Source organism: Leuresthes tenuis, unplaced genomic scaffold (genome assembly GCF_036924035.1).
Source record: "Leuresthes tenuis unplaced genomic scaffold, fLeuTen1.0.hap1 SCAF_9, whole genome shotgun sequence".
In the NCBI taxonomy this organism is placed as follows: domain Eukaryota; kingdom Metazoa; phylum Chordata; class Actinopteri; order Atheriniformes; family Atherinopsidae; genus Leuresthes; species Leuresthes tenuis.
Window position 1 is genome coordinate 24472067 of NW_027325363.1, and position 15707 is coordinate 24487773.

The 15707-nt window shown below is 41.5% G+C and overlaps 1 protein-coding gene across 1 annotated transcript; it reads left to right on the forward strand.

Annotated features, from left to right (window-relative positions):
• The first annotated feature begins 173 nt into the window (after positions 1-173).
• LOC140314632 (zinc finger FYVE domain-containing protein 1) lies at positions 174-11976 on the forward strand. The gene is made up of 12 exons (XM_072392949.1): positions 174-388; positions 1109-1390; positions 4945-5167; positions 5278-5495; positions 5659-5765; positions 7373-7481; positions 7617-7714; positions 7831-7948; positions 8187-8357; positions 8446-8638; positions 8761-8859; positions 10581-11976. The coding sequence occupies exons 1-12, from the start codon at positions 272-274 to the stop codon at positions 10811-10813; spliced, it is 1968 nt and encodes a 655-aa protein (XP_072249050.1). The 5' UTR covers positions 174-271; the 3' UTR covers positions 10814-11976.
• Positions 11977-15707: the final 3731 nt, after the last annotated feature.

Genomic DNA, 15707 nt, shown 5'->3' on the forward strand with positions numbered 1-15707 from the left:
CATTTCATTTTATGCTTTGCTATTCGTTGAGTTCAGAAGTTTCATGAATGGCAAGGTTGCATGCTGTATTACATTCTCACCACAAGGTGACGCTAATGTTCCAAACAAATGTATAAACAATACGTCTTACGTAACGGCCCTACGTGCTCCTTGGCTCCTCCCTAGACGTCAGCAGCACACGCGTTGTTGTTGTGACTGACGAACAGGAGTCATGTTGAACTTTCGTTTTGCCTTTCGCCGTCACAAATATGTTTTAAGTTATTGAGGGGCGATGTCGGAAATATTAATGAAGGAAATGGATAGTTTATCGATAGGTCCAGTGAAGCCAGAGGGGCGCCATGATGCCACCCGGAGCTTCCTGCTTGTGGACGAACAGGAAAACCTGAAGGTAAAATGAGCTAACGTCAGCTGAGCTAATAGCCGCTAACAGCTAGCTGCGGGGCGGAGAAGAAGATTAGAATCTCTTTAATGAAAGCCAATACCTATATTTTGCTACAACTGAGCAGTTATGCTGATGATGTATGAGCTTTCGGAACACCAAGATGAAGTTAGCTTACTCTTTTTAAAAGACTAAAGGAAGCTCTTGAGCAATATATTTCCTTATTAATGATCTTTTGTAACATCGTTGTGTGGGGTTCCTATCTCTTTGGCTAATGTATTCTAAAATAAAAAGAACGGAATGACCTAATCAGAAGCTGAAGACAGCAGAGCAGCATATTGGATTCTCATTGGGAAATTCCCTGGTGATTCATACAGCACAGCTGACCCGCAGGGAGGCAACCTCACGTTGTGTTGTTGCCACCGTTGAGCAAAGGGCAGGAGATTAAGGCTTTCTTTCTACTTTTGCACCCAGCTGCATTAATTGATGATTGTATGTTAAGGCTCAGCAGCGCATTTATGATGATTACAGCTGTGATTTCTGGGATAAAGTTCAGAAAAGCAAAACTGTGTTCTTTTGTTAGACGCTGCTGTCGCGGAGTAATGTACTGCTCATGCAAATGAAATCAAATCGAGTCATCAGAGGAGCCATGCCATGTTAAAGTGGCCAAGTTATTCATCTCCTGTACACAAATGGCTCTTCTTGGTTTTCTTCCTCATCTTCTTTTAGGTCCATGATGAGACTGAGTTTGTGGAAAAACTTGGCTGTGCAGATGTTGCAGGTGTAAAAGTCCTCTCCATCTTTGGCAACACCGGCGATGGCAAGTCCCATACGCTCAACCACATCCTGTTTGGTGGTGAGAGTGTGTTCTACACCTCCAAGTCTCCAAGCTCCTGCACGGTGGGAGTGTGGGCTGCTTACAATCCTGCTCTCAGCTTGGTCGCCCTGGATACAGAAGGCCTGTTGGGAGCAGCAGCCAATCAAAACCAGAGAATGCGACTGTTGCTGAAGGTAAATGTAGTGGTAGCTTCTGCCTAATGAAAATAAAACGCCTTGTTGTCAATTGCTTTAAATGATTCTAATGCGAGCTACAAAAATGACTCCACAGTCCCTGTGTTGTCACAGATCCTGAATGGCATTTTGGCATCCTGAAGGAGCACACAGGTATAAGAGATGTACACTGTTTTGGAACTTTGAGCTTACATTAAATCCAAATGTGTATTTTGGACTCATGTTAAGGAATTCCCTGGAGATCTGACATTGATTAAAAAAAAAAAAAATTAAAAATATGCAGAGTAGTGCTTGGGTGAAGATAAGTTGCTATTTATCCAGTATTACGTGCTTAATTAATTCATATATAGTTCCCTTTGTCACTTGATGTTATTTATGTGTTGTGTGTTCTGAAACACTTTTAAGAGGTTGCACCTACGCTATAATTCGAATTAAAATCCCCTGATTCGCACAAATGAAAATACGCTTGCTGGCGCCGGGTTTTGGTTGATTAGAAAGGGATGAAAACAGCTGTGTTTGCATCAAGTCTGACTTAGCGCACTTTCACCCCGATCTCTGCTTAGGCAATTATGGGCATTAAATAACACATCTTGCCGCCTTCTCCTCATGACAGCCCCTCTAATCGCCAGGACTAACTTGGCTGACTGCTCCAATACCACTTGCCTGATTCTTAATAAAGGTTCAAGTCCTGTCTCCATGGTGATACACTCCGGGTCGGGAAGCCGGTAAAACATTTACAGGCTGGATGTCATACCAACCTGCAGGAAACTCGCGCGAGTTAGTAGTTTCAAGTCCGTACTTTTGATGGAAACACACATGATTCGAATTTCTTTTAATGCACATTTCCCAATGATTCGAATCACTTTTGGATGGAAACATGACTTATGAGACTGTTGGTTGTAATATTTATTCGTACCATCTTTGGGGTAACTTGTTTTAACAGACTCCATGACCTAAAATGGACTAATTTAAGGAATATACTTGCTTGGGCTGACAGGCCTGCAAAATGTTTATTCAGTTCAATTTAGTTTTATTTTTGTAGCACCAAATCATAGCAATGTGCCATCCAGTTGAAGCCAGATAAAATCCCAATTATTTCTAATACAATCATAATCCAGTCAAATTAATTCAATACAAAATTGTTTAAATTCTTACAGAGCCAGTTAGAAACCAACAGATTGCACAGAAACTTCTCTTTGGTCCAATGAGCGTGTAAGAAACAAACCTCCATCAGAACCAGACTCGGGGAAGGTGTCAATCTGCCTCGACCGGCTAAGGGGTTGAGTTGTGGGCAAGAGTCAAAGTAACATCCACGAGAATGCAGGGTGATGGTTTTCTTAACATAGCGTTACATTTGAACAAGATGAGCCATGTTACTCACTTATCTGACTTCTCTGTGTATTTTCCCCACGTATAATCCAGGAACTTTTTTTTTTGTGTGTGTTTTACACCTCCAAACTACGATGGAGTTTTGAGTTTGGTGAGATCTGTACATTTTGGAACCTTTCCTCTTGCTTACCAGACATTTCTGCAGTCTGCCAAAAGAAAACAGCCACATCCCTGTTTATCAGCAGTGGAGTCACAACTGACTGGAGTTTGTCCAGCTATAACCTCGTTTCCTTTGAATTTACATGTTACACTGGTTTTATTTGTAGTCATTTCCAAAATTGTCAATAAGATTAAAACTATAAATGTACTCTTCAGTGAACATGAATTAACCATCTTTCTACAACTGTCATATTCTGTACAAAAAGAGATTTTCCTGAACAAATGATAGGTTTGTGCTATAGTGAAGCATATTTCTTCATTTGGCATCTTTTTTTGTTTACCACGCTGGAGTTTGTTGTGTTGCTTCGCTGATGCAGAGTCCCTCAGACTACACGGTCAGCATTATTTAATCTCACTATCCAATCTGCATTTTCCAATATTTTCCAGTTTAGGCATTTCATTGGCTAGACCATACAACTTTGGATCTGGTAAATCCAATCTCCCATCGCCTAAGGAGCACACATTTTTCTTCATTTTAGAAATTTGTTTTCATCACCTCCGTTAAAGACCGTTTATGTCACCATAATGGTTATGGAAGTCTTTATTGTAATTGGAAGCATATTTGAGAATTTCAGTACCCCTTAAAGCTGTGAATAAGGCTTTAAACCTGATAGGTTTTATCTGAAAGTCAATTCAGCCGGACAAGTCGTTGCCAGTCCATGTTGTAACGTGAAGATGCCATATCCAAACAAAAATGTGTCAATAAACAAAACAGTCTGCCTGTATCTCTCTTCCCTAAACTGGCCCTCTGCTCCACACCATGTCAGGCATCCAAAGGGCATTTATATCCCAATGCAGGACCCTAAATGAGTTAATGACAGCTCCCAAACAGAAGCTCAGCTAAATTGTTTAACTAGTAAAAACAGTAGTAAGCACAGATACTCCTGGCAAAAAGTATGGAATCGTCACTCATTCATTCAGCTTTTTTATTTGGTAAAATGGTAAAACACAGAAAAATAACTTTTATGTAATAGCTCATTAGAAATTGAGGTAATTTTTCTACCTTTTTTTTCGTATGAATTAGAGGAAAAAATATGGAATCACCGTGTAATTTGCATTTCTAAAACAAATACCTGCACAAGCCTGAATATGCAAATAATTCTCCAGTTAAAAGAGAGTGTTTATAAAGTTTAACAAGCTGTTGCACCTGGCTGGTTGTCAGGAAGCATTGCCCCAGTAAGAGAGGTGTCAGTGGAAACAGTTATAAAACTCCTTCAATCAGCTCCTTTAGTGTCGGATCAATGGCTAACAAACCCCTCTGGTTAAAGATCTGTGACTGAAAAAAAGATCTCTCTAAACAGTTGGACTTGTGTAGCAACACGTGAATAGGCCTGTCCTATCAAAGTGTCGTTATCATCACTCACTGAGACACAACACAACACAATTGCAGCCATTTTCCCAACACAGCCGGTGTGTACTGACATTGATCGAGACGGATTTAGTGGCGCTTATCACGGCTTTTTTCAGAAATTGTCAGAAGTCATGGTACATGGTATCACTGCCAAAAACCTCAAAGAAGTCTGATTATTGATTCATGCAGATAAGAAAATTACTCCAAAGCAATGGAGCTTGTGAATTTGCTGGATAGCTTGAAGCTGACCCTCCATGTAAATGAAGCCACTCATCAGCATGATAACATTCAAAAAGCTTAGCTGGAGATCCTACTGTTCCACCGGAGGTTAATGCAGACTCTTGCACACTCTTGATCGTAGCATTTTGTCCCTGTTTTTAATATAAAGTCATAGGGTAATACATCTTCATAATTGTAAAGCACAATAAACTGCATTTCTTACTTTTCAATGGTTATTCAGAGCTAGAGTTTAGTTATTCTTGTCATTGACTGTTTATCCACCTGTTTTGATGCTTTAAGCTAATAAGAGAAGACTTTGCGGCTAATGTGTTCCCTAATTTTTTAAGGTTTACCACATCTTTCTTGTTTCCTTGGTAACAGCCACAAACGTTACTTCCATCTTATTGCCTTGTGCATCTTCTTGTGTCTTTACCAGGTTTTGGCAGTGTCTGATATAGTCGTCTATCGCACACGAGCAGAGCGCCTCCACAACGACATGTTCCACTTCCTGAGCAGTGCCTCAGTGGCCTACCTGAAGCATTTTACCCCAGAGCTGAGGGCCTTGTCCAGCCGCTGTGGTCTGGATGTGCCTCTGTCCTCTCTTGGACCTGCTGTCATCGTCTTTCAGGAGACTACACACACCCAGCTGCTGGGCCACGGTAAGGGAAAGAAATACAGTAAACCATATCCCTTTTTAAAAATCTTTGCTTGCAGAATGATTTTTTCCTGGTGTCAGCTTTTCCTCTTTCATTCTCATGTTCTGATATAGACTCCAAGGTGGCCGGTCATGCTGACACGCTGCTCCAGAAGCGTTTTCATGACCTGGGTTTGGGGACTGAGGCCTTCAGCTCGGTACAGTATGTAGGCACTCAGACCATCACACCTCCCACAGACTACAGCAGGCTGCTGGAGGCCGTCAGGCAGCAAGTGAAGAACACTCACACACGCTCCCCCCGCCAGCCAGGGATAGTATTTCATGCTCTGGAAGTAAGTAGTACACTACAATCTTAGACCTTTAACAGATGGATGAAAAAAAGAGGCTTTCTTTTAATTAGTCTATTGGGTAGTCTCTCTTTATCTCCCTTTCTGCTCTCATCTGGTTTTATGTCCACTTTTCCACTCTCTAAGCCTTCCCTTTTATGTTTCCAAGGCTCTGAGTGAGCGTTTCTGTGGGGAACTATCAGATGAAAAGATGACACTGTACTCCTTCTTCCCAGACGAGTACTTCACTTGTTCCTCTGTCTGCCTCAGCTGCAAGTAAGTCAGTGCCTTCGTCTTCACCCAAGGTTTTCAAAGAATGACTGCAGGCTTTCCTTTTAAAAAAAAAAGTGCTATTAAATCACAGCCCCCCCCAGGAAAGGGGGCAGAGAGACCCTCACTTAATGGCAAATAAAGGCCACTAACACCCAAAACACATTTAAAACATGAAAAAAAAAACCTGAGACGGGACTCTTCCTTCCTTCCTCTGAGGGTTGGAAGTCAAAGTTCAGCTGATAAATAAGGCTGGCTGTCTTCATTACATTTGCAGTCATTTTGTCAGTGAAAGTGGCAGTCTTCACATAACTCTGAGTTAAAAAAAAAAATTTTAAAAAAAGAGACAACGAGGTCGGCCTATCTTAGTGATAACACCTGTCTCCAACATTAGCATAATATGGAAGATAATCTAACTACTTCCTTTCTTTAGTGTTTCACGCCAGTTTGTGAGATCATCTGCATCAAGATGCATTAAAGAAATTTCCGTACCTCTAACCGTACCTGCACAACTCTTAAAAGGGAACTCCGATATATTTTAAACTTTGACCTTATTTGTGGCATGAAATACATTAATCTACTCACCGAGAACAGTTTGGCGAAAGTCGGCGTCCTTCGGAATCTATTTAGATAACTCGTGATCGGTGTATCTCCATATAATGGAGTGAACAGGGCAGGGACGATGCAGCCTCTAAATAAGGTATTATCTGTCTTTATTTCACCAATACTTTAAGAAGAATGAATGAACGAACGCGTACTATAGCTCTGTTAGCACGTAGCTACTGTTATGTGGCTACTTGCAGCTATAGGAGAGCTAACGGAGGGAACTCTACACACACCTCTACTGGGACCACTTCATCCACAAGCATGGCTGCAGCACAGCTCATTCACTCCAGTAAGAATGTCCATCTTACTCAAAGTCGTCGTTCACGTTGTCAAAATTTGATAAATATCCTGCCATGTTGCACAAAACTAGCAGTAGCAAACTCCGTGTGAAGTTAGCCGACTGTCACAGAGAAAGGAGTAAATAAACTGTGTTCCGGTTGGGCGTGTGGATGAAGTGGTCCCAGTAGAGTGCCTAAAGTCTAGGTTTAAAAATACCGGAGTTCCCCTTTAATTTGTTTAAAATCATTTCCCTGCACTTAATATACAAAGGAATGTGTGTGTGAGATGTTTATATCACATCTGTTTTTGTTACCAAGCTACAAATGGTCTAGCTTTGTCACCCCGGGTGCTCTGGCAGGGATTCCACCTGTCAAAAACGAATCCAGTTTACTCAGCCTGCACTGGTTCAACGGGCATATGACCCCAAAGTATTTTTCACCTTCAGGAATCTCTCATAGTTAGTTCAACTTTTCCATCTGTGAACATGTACGAAATCTTTTTCAGGTGTTGAATTAAAGATTTGTAATTAATTCTGTAAAGGCAGACCGCTTTTGTTGTTCTTCTCACCCCGAGTGGGGCATAATTGATGTCTTCTCCATGTTAGTTGGAGAAAACCATGCCACGCATTCTGAAAGGATTTTCTCCTGTATTAATAGAAAAAATCCCACCGTTGAAATAAACCGTGCCCTCATCACTGACTCTTGACTTCCTTCTGTCTGAACCTCCAGCATTCGCTGTAAAAATGGAATGAATCATCTAAGAGACAGGGTCCCCCACATGGCAGATGGACTCTGCCAGTATGCACACCAATATAACAACAAGGTCCTCATCTGTAAGGTAAGACAGGATCGTCACAGCGAGCTCCTGTTGTGTGAGACCTTTCTCTGTTTCTCTGCTCTCTCTGATTATTCCTTAAGACTGTCTCACGTTCTTTCTCTTAAATGTTTTCTGTACTACCTTCTGTGTCTCCAGCGGTGCTATGAAGGGGGCAGAGAGGTGATTGTAGTCCCCAAAACATCCGCCTCCTCAGACAACCCATGGTTTGGACTGGCCAAATTTGCCTGGTCAGGGTAGGTAAACACACATATACATTCCTTTCATTGCTTTTCAAGCAGTTATCTCATTTTCACCCTCTGTTGCCTTGTTCCCCTCTTCCTCTGCCTCTTCCTCCATCTCTTTTTGTCAGATATGTGTTGGAGTGCGCTAGCTGTGGTGTAATCTACCGCAGCAGACAGTACTGGATGGGAAACCAGGACCCCGAGAGCGGCGTGGTGAGATCTGAGGTCAAGCATGTCTGGGAGGGGGTGAGTATTCTGCTTCTTTCTTTTTCATCTTCAGAGCTTTTTGCACATATTTACACTCTTCAGTATGTAGTCATGCAGAAAGAAGATTTCACAAACAGCTGAAATAGTAGAGAGTTTTGGAAACTGGAACTGTATCTGTTTTGTGTTACACATCCCTCACATAACTCTGACCAATCAGGGATGACCATGTATGAAATGCTTGATTGTCTTGTTGTTTGATCCCTGTCTCATCTCTCAGTCCGACACCTTTCTGACCAACCACCAGAATGCTGCCCAGAGGGTGCTGGATGGTATGAACTATGTGATTCAGTCGGTGTCTGAGTATGGTACCGGCCCCACTAAAGCTGTCGCAGCCTGGCTCACTGACCAGGTGGCGCCTCCATACTGGAGGCCCAATGCAGAGATCACAGTAAGTATTAAGAACTAAAGCAGAGGCTCACAGTTCTTTCATCAGTAATGACTTGATGTGTGTTATTGTGGTACCTCCTACCTCTCAGGCCTGTCATGGATGCCAGAAGGTGTTTGAGGAGGCTGAGAGGAAGCATCACTGTAGATCATGCGGTGAGGGTTTCTGCCATCCCTGCTCCAGCCATAGGATGCCGGTGCCAGAGAGGGGCTGGGGAAGTAGTCCTGTAAGAGTGTGTAAGGCCTGCTACCGGCAGGGAGGGCCACCTGACAGTAACAGTGAGGGTAAGACACAGATACAGTCGAAAGATTTAATTATATTAGAACAAAGAGGAAATATTCTCAATGCTGCTTTTTGTGTTTTAATTTCTCGGTCTCTTCTATATGTTCATGCCCCCTTTATTCAGTGTGTAAGGTGGAGCCTCGGGGTCTGATAGCTCGCAGGGTGACGGAGGTGGCCCAGTCTACATTGGACATGGTAACTACAGCTGTGGACTACCCTCTCTGTGAGTACAGCTGCATCTTTATCAGAACACATTGTTCAAGATAATTCTGATGACGGGCAAAGCTTTGAATTGTATTAATGAAGCTATCATTTAGCACATATTAGCACATATCCGCATGGGAATGTGCAGAGTATGTCGACAAGTAGATTTCTGGTTTTGGTTTATTTATCGTCTGAAAAATATTGACAAATTCATCTTTTAGCAGACTTGAGTTGCATGCTCCTAAATATCGTCTGGGGAACCGGAGACGTGGAACACAATGGCAAAATAGAATCTCGAATCCATCGACTGTCATGTTCTCATCACAATGATTTGTTTTTATTAGTTATTTTGAATGTCTTTGTATTCATAAAATGACTGGCGCACAGAAGAGAAATCTGGATATCTGCTGGCAACTCACGAAATATCAGAAAAGAAAAAAATGACTTTTAAGATTGACTACAGTTGAGTTTACGTGTATATACTTTGTGTTAAGAGGGATTGAATATGCCATGGCAGGTTTGGTGAGCCCACAGTTTGGGCTGATCTTATTCTAGATGCTTGCCATAAAGCTGGACTCCTCCTTTCCTGAATTCTGTCAGTCTATCAGACAGTAACTGTTTTCACGCATGCCCTGAAGTCCTGACATTTTCAAGAGATGTTGCGAGGCAGTGGCATGTGCAAACGCAAATGTCCACATCATTTTCATTTCTTTCCACCTCGTCCCCCCCAGTCAAATCAGCAAGTAAGACAGTGTCTGAACATAGCAACAAACCTGCCTGAACATTTACTCCTGATGTGCATGGATGTAAGAATCGCTGCTTCATTCTTCTCCTGCTGATCTTTATGCTGCCTTCTTCTCGCTCCTCACTGTTGTGGATGCACTCAGATACATGCAGCACTGGTACCAACACAACAAGGAGCCTCTTCTGCGTAAATGTGGCAATTTCCACAGCGTAATTTCTGTGTCACATCCTGCATCCTGTGCGCTCTGGACAGTTGAACCTTCCAGATCCACCACCCTTCCTTATATTTCCAGCTATAAGAATATATCTCCAGCAGAAAGTGAGAAACACGAGTGAACAGCAGCTGCAGCAAAAGTCTGGAACAAAATGTCCTCACACTTTGCTGAAAATCTCCTGTGTTCATGTCTGTGTACAGCTGTAGTTGGGTGGTTATTTGGAAAACGACTACTTAAGCAGTTATTAAGTTGAGAGCCTGTTTAATTGTATCAGTGATGCTGCTCAGACAATGTGAAGGATGCATGAACGGACAGTTACCGAGAAGAAAACCACTGCAGGCACAAAAGTGGCACAGAAACTGCACAGTTAAAGTATACCAAGAACACCAAAGCCTGATAGATGTTGGCTGCATCTTCTCAGTCAGTTCAAACTAAATCAGTTTGAATCAGATGGGGTCAAGCTTGGTTAATATTGAACTCACCAGACCCCCCCACAGAAACTGAATGGAGCCAACTGCAAAATGCAGAGGTTGGAGTGGTGGCATGAGTGCAAAGGTCCTGACCTGGTGAGCAACGTGCTGTGTGTTTAATCCAATAGGACACATTTGGAGCACTTTATTTAAAGTAGGAGGAGGAGTGTGTGTGAGGAATGACATCACCATTTAGTGTTAGAACAGAAATGTTCCCGGCTAAGCTGTATATTCTGTAACGATATGCGGTGTGTATAATCCCTGCTGAAAGGCTGAAACTCATTATTTACTTTTCCATCCGTCCTCCTCAGGTTTTGTGAAGGATGTGGCTCGACCAGACTACTGGGTCCCAGACCAGAACATCACCCAGTGCAATCAGTGCTCCAAAACCTTTACCCCAGCCATGTCTAAGCACCACTGCAGGGCCTGTGGGCAGGGTGTGTGCGGTCCCTGCTCCACACACAACAAGCCGGTGCCGTCTCGAGGCTGGGACCATCCAGTCAGAGTGTGTGACAGCTGCCACGCCCGCACAGACAGCCTGTGACCACCATAAACAGGAATACTTCTCAAAGGGCACCCAGTCTTCCCCAGATGATCCACAAAACACTGTGAATCCCAGCAACGCTGCTGCAAAACACCAAGAGGGATCAGCTTCTCAACGCTATTTGACAAAACTGGAATCCGCTTTGTTTCTGTTTAACTAGATGGGCCGCTCAGATGCTCGCAGTGATCACCATCTGGATTGAAGACTGTTTGCACTGACAAAGTATCTGCTCTCCATCTGATCTGCCTTCTATAACCAACTGATTCTGTATCAGTTACCAGGCCAACAAAAAAAAAAACAAAGCTGCTATAGATCACTTTCACTACAGCTCCAATTGACAAGTCAAACTTCTTTAAGTCTAACCAGACCAAGGCAAGCTGCGTATATATTTTTAACCGACTGCTTTTAAAATTTAAGACATTTAGTTCTCTTTACATCACAGCGGAGCTTAAACTCTTAACAGCAGTCAAGTGTTGTGTTTATCCCTGCAGCAGGCTGCCCGTTTTCAGTTTGAACACTTTGTTAGCTTAAAGGACAAGTAAAAGGGATCCACTTGGCAATAGTAGATTTTAACATTTAAAAGTCCCTGCTTCAAAAGCCCAGCTATAGCAACCAACCTCGTGGTCTCGTTTGACTCTTGCACAGACTTTGGAAGAGCTGAGATGTATAAGATTATTTCTTTTATTGTCCTGGATTGACTTCCTCTGAATTGCCTCTTTTGCACATCTCGGCAGAGAGGAGTATCAAAATCACTGTTAGAAAAATGTAAATTGGGTTGTTCCTGTGGTAGCCAAGGCAAAAAAAGAAGCAAATATGTAAGACACAATTTGTCACAATATGTGCCTTAATGGGAATGTTATTACCCGTTTCTGTAGTCCCTGAGGGTTGTTTGGGGGGATTACTGCATATGTGCTAGAACTAAAGATACTCGTTTTGCCTAATCACAGAGAAATGTCACTTAAAGCCTTGATCCTTAAACTCGTATGCAGTGGTTTTTGCAATATGATGAAACGTATCGAAGAATAGAATCTGTATCTCACCACATTTAGACATTCCAGTGTTTAAAAACACATTTGTATTAATGTAGATATACCTGAAGTGTAGCAGTGATGCTTGAGGAAGCTTTCTTCAAATAAAGAATCACAATCACATTAAATAATTTATTATATCGTTTATTATATAGAAATTTGTTTGAAAATGACACAGTCAAAGGAAGTTTCTCTGTGTAACAAACTGCATGCTTTAGTGCTGTTTTCAGCGTGGAAATAAACTAGTTTCAAAGGTTTTCCAGCCAAATCTATAAACTGACAATCCTGATTTTTTTTTTTCTTCTTTAAATAGAAGAGGCTCATCAAATAAAGACAACCAAGGAAAAGTGTGCGTCTACATGAATAACTTATAGCTTTCCTTTTTTTTTCACAACTGAACCTTGTAGATCAATGTGAAAATGAAGGCTTGTCTGAAATCTCACCACTGAATCCACCATTCTGTAAATTATAGAAACTCAGCAGTTAAATGTGACATATTACCCTGAAGACTGCAGAGACTAATGTGTAAGTCATGGACAAAGTATTTAGACAGCACAAAAGTGCAATGAATCAACATATTTTACTAAAATTTAGTACTGATAATACATTATTTAACCAAATCCTAAGTAATGTATTAATAAACCTTTATTTAAGTAAAAGCAGTAGGTTTAAACATTTTTTTTTTCAAATTCAATATGGCCTGTACGTGCTGTTAAAGAAACAAATCTTGGTAACTGAAAAAACTGACTGCTGATTTTATAAGAATATAGGTCTGTAGCTAAGTTGAAAGATGGCCGTTATAGCTTTGTAAAAAAAAAAAAAAAAAAAAAAAAATGTCTGGATAAGGCAGACTATCCAACTCAAGACTACAACATCTAGTGGTGAGTGAGGGTTTTAAGGTCTGTAATGAACCTCAGCGCTCCAGGGTGGATGGTATCAGAGGCATTATGAAGAAGCATGCATGTAAATTACATCACCATAATCCAGTGGCGAAAGTGGCTGCTACAAGTCTTCTGGGGTCAAAAGAAAGATGGGATTTGATTTGACACAGCAAAGACGTGGAAGTCGACAGTGAGGGCACTGACTGCGGCTCTGATGCAGGCTTCGCCCACTGACATGGCTGACATAAATGTAGATGCCTTTAGCTGATGTTTGTTTCAAGGCTGTCTGTGTTTAACCTGCTTGTCAGCAGGTAAAAGTAACTCCGGAGCCTGATAGAAGCCTTGCATTGACTGCCAGTTTGGCTTCATTGTGTTGTTGCAGGGAGAAGACACTGTAGGAGCTGCTTTGGATATATCTCACCACAGAGAGATGGCAAATGTGTCTGTACGCTTCTCAGCTCATCCTGCGGCTGCCATAATCTGCTTCATCTACAGTAATGACGACTGAGTGAGGTCCAGAAGCAGACATAATAACTCAGGTTATAACATGATGGGGTGGAATTAATTGGATCATGAGCATATAGTCTTTCTCTACACTTTGACTTTATTTAGCTTTTGTAAAGGTTTATTTTGGTCTCATCTTTGTTTCAAACAACTTTGGTGACTGCCTCATACACGATAAATTGTCACTTACAATATGTGAACACGGATCTCCATCTAATTTCCCTCCATCTCCCTCTTTGCTAACAACCTCTCATTGGATAAAGGTTATCTAAAGTTCATGGTTCTTTGCTCGGTGCACTAATGTGCATTGAAATATATCTGCAACGCAAAGCTCATTTCCTTCAAAAACCAATTACATTTTATGTCAACATGGAGGTAGGGACATCAGTGGCGAGACTGTAGAATCTAATATGAATTATCTGGGGCTAAATAATCCTAAAGTGATGGGATTTTAAAATAGCTTGTCATATATTTGTGACTGTTATCTTTATGTCCGTAGATCATATTTATTTTATGTAATTCTACAACTCATATCTGTCCAGCGCTCATTTCTCTACCAAAAAACACTCGCACATGATGCTGTTGTAAAATTGAATTAGACTGAAGCTGTGGAAAAAGGCTGGAAGTGGTGTTGGTGGTATTGCTGCGTTTCCCTCCAAACCAAAGTGGAAAGATCATGCAGGGCGAGCTTTAACAAGACACATCCAGTCAGTTTATTGCAGTATGGCATGAGTATGTCCTTTTCTTCCTAAAGAAAATGATAGTGGCTAAATCTTTTTTTGTTTTCTAACCGTTGGCATAATGAAATGGGCTCTGCCATGAGTTAAGCAGACATTTTTGGTAAACTCCTGGTTATGTTTAAGTCTTCTTAAGCAAGACTTGGCAAGAAAAACCGAGACTGGAAGCGCTATATGGCTACTGAGGCTATATGGTCTCTATTCTTATACATTGTTAAATAAGCATTTTGAGTTCGAGAATCAGATTTTAAGGCAGTTGGTTAATTTGAGCAGCATTTAAAAAAAAAAATCAAAGTTGAATAATGAACCTGTAAAGTTATTTTCACATTATCTGCTGTAGTTGATGCCTTGTTGTTCTTCTCACAGAGCACATATAGAAAATTTCGAAAATAAGAACAGCTGAATTACATTTGCTATTTGATATGTCTGTACAGTATTTTGTCTTTTTTTTGTTCCGTTATGCAAACAGAATCTGTTTTAGTTGCAGCAGCTTCAAACAGGTGGGCAGATCCATATTGTGCTGCCCAATTTAAACACAGGGGGGCGCTGGATGAGCATTAATAATGCAGCTGCACCAGAATAAATTTAATGTGACACCGCCTACAAGTAACTGTTCTGATTAGCTCCCAGCAGGGAATTTTACTATTAAGCTCTCCTATTTGGAGATCAGAAATGAGCATTTTTTCAGCCAGTAAGTTATAGGATTCTCCTCACATACACACACACACACAAGGAGGAATGTATGTGTATAAGGGATGCGTAATCCACGGCAGTTTTGAGCCACATGTAAAGCAAGAAGATGTGATTTTTATTGTAAGTGACACTCGTCCAGTACAGAGCTCGTAAAATTATTCTTTTAGCAGCAATGTATCATCACCATACAGAGAAAAAAATTTACAAGACAACATAAGTTGTGAGAAGTGTTGTAAATTACACAAGACTCTGTCTTTTTTAATTGAGGCATGATAATAAATATGCCACTTAGAAGCCACACATGAATATTGGATGATTTACTCATACTGCCGACAATCTGTCAGTGGCGTGATGTCAAATGGTGATTAAGCATATAACTAAGCACTGAAGTGACTGGGTTTATTTCAAACAGTTGTAATCTCCCTTAGGCTCATTAGGTATGAGACAGCACACAGGGAAGCCCCTTCTGATTCAGTAGTATTGCAAATAAGTGATTTACATTGCTGTTCGGATGCTTTGAGCAAAGAAAACAAAGGGTGAAAGCAGATTGGCTCTGGTGCTCCCTGGCACCCGATGCTGATGAGTGACAGTTGCTGGCAGGGGGTGGTAGAAGCTGACACTCATTTCACTGTGTGTGTGTGCGGGTGTGTAAGAGAGAGAGCGTAGACACGTCAGTCATGGATCCAGCCTCAGGACCTCTGCTTCGTAGGACCGAGCAAATGATTATTACCCACAGCTCTGATGAGAATCCCACAGTAGATAGTATATGGTCCTACATTTTGCTTCATTAGGAGTGTGGTCGCATTTTAATTCTTGTGTACTGACCAAACTGTCCATGACGAGTCTCCTCGAAGGGTTTGCCTACATTGTGGGCATTTTTATGTGTGTGCAAACACATACACACACACGAAAACACACACACGCTCTTGTCAAGAAACAGTAAAGAAGGCCCTTTGGTTTGAGGCCGCCTCAACTCCAAGGCGAGTGTACACAAATGCAGACACAAACAATTAGATCTCCATCGGTACAGCACTACTTCAATCAAGCATTA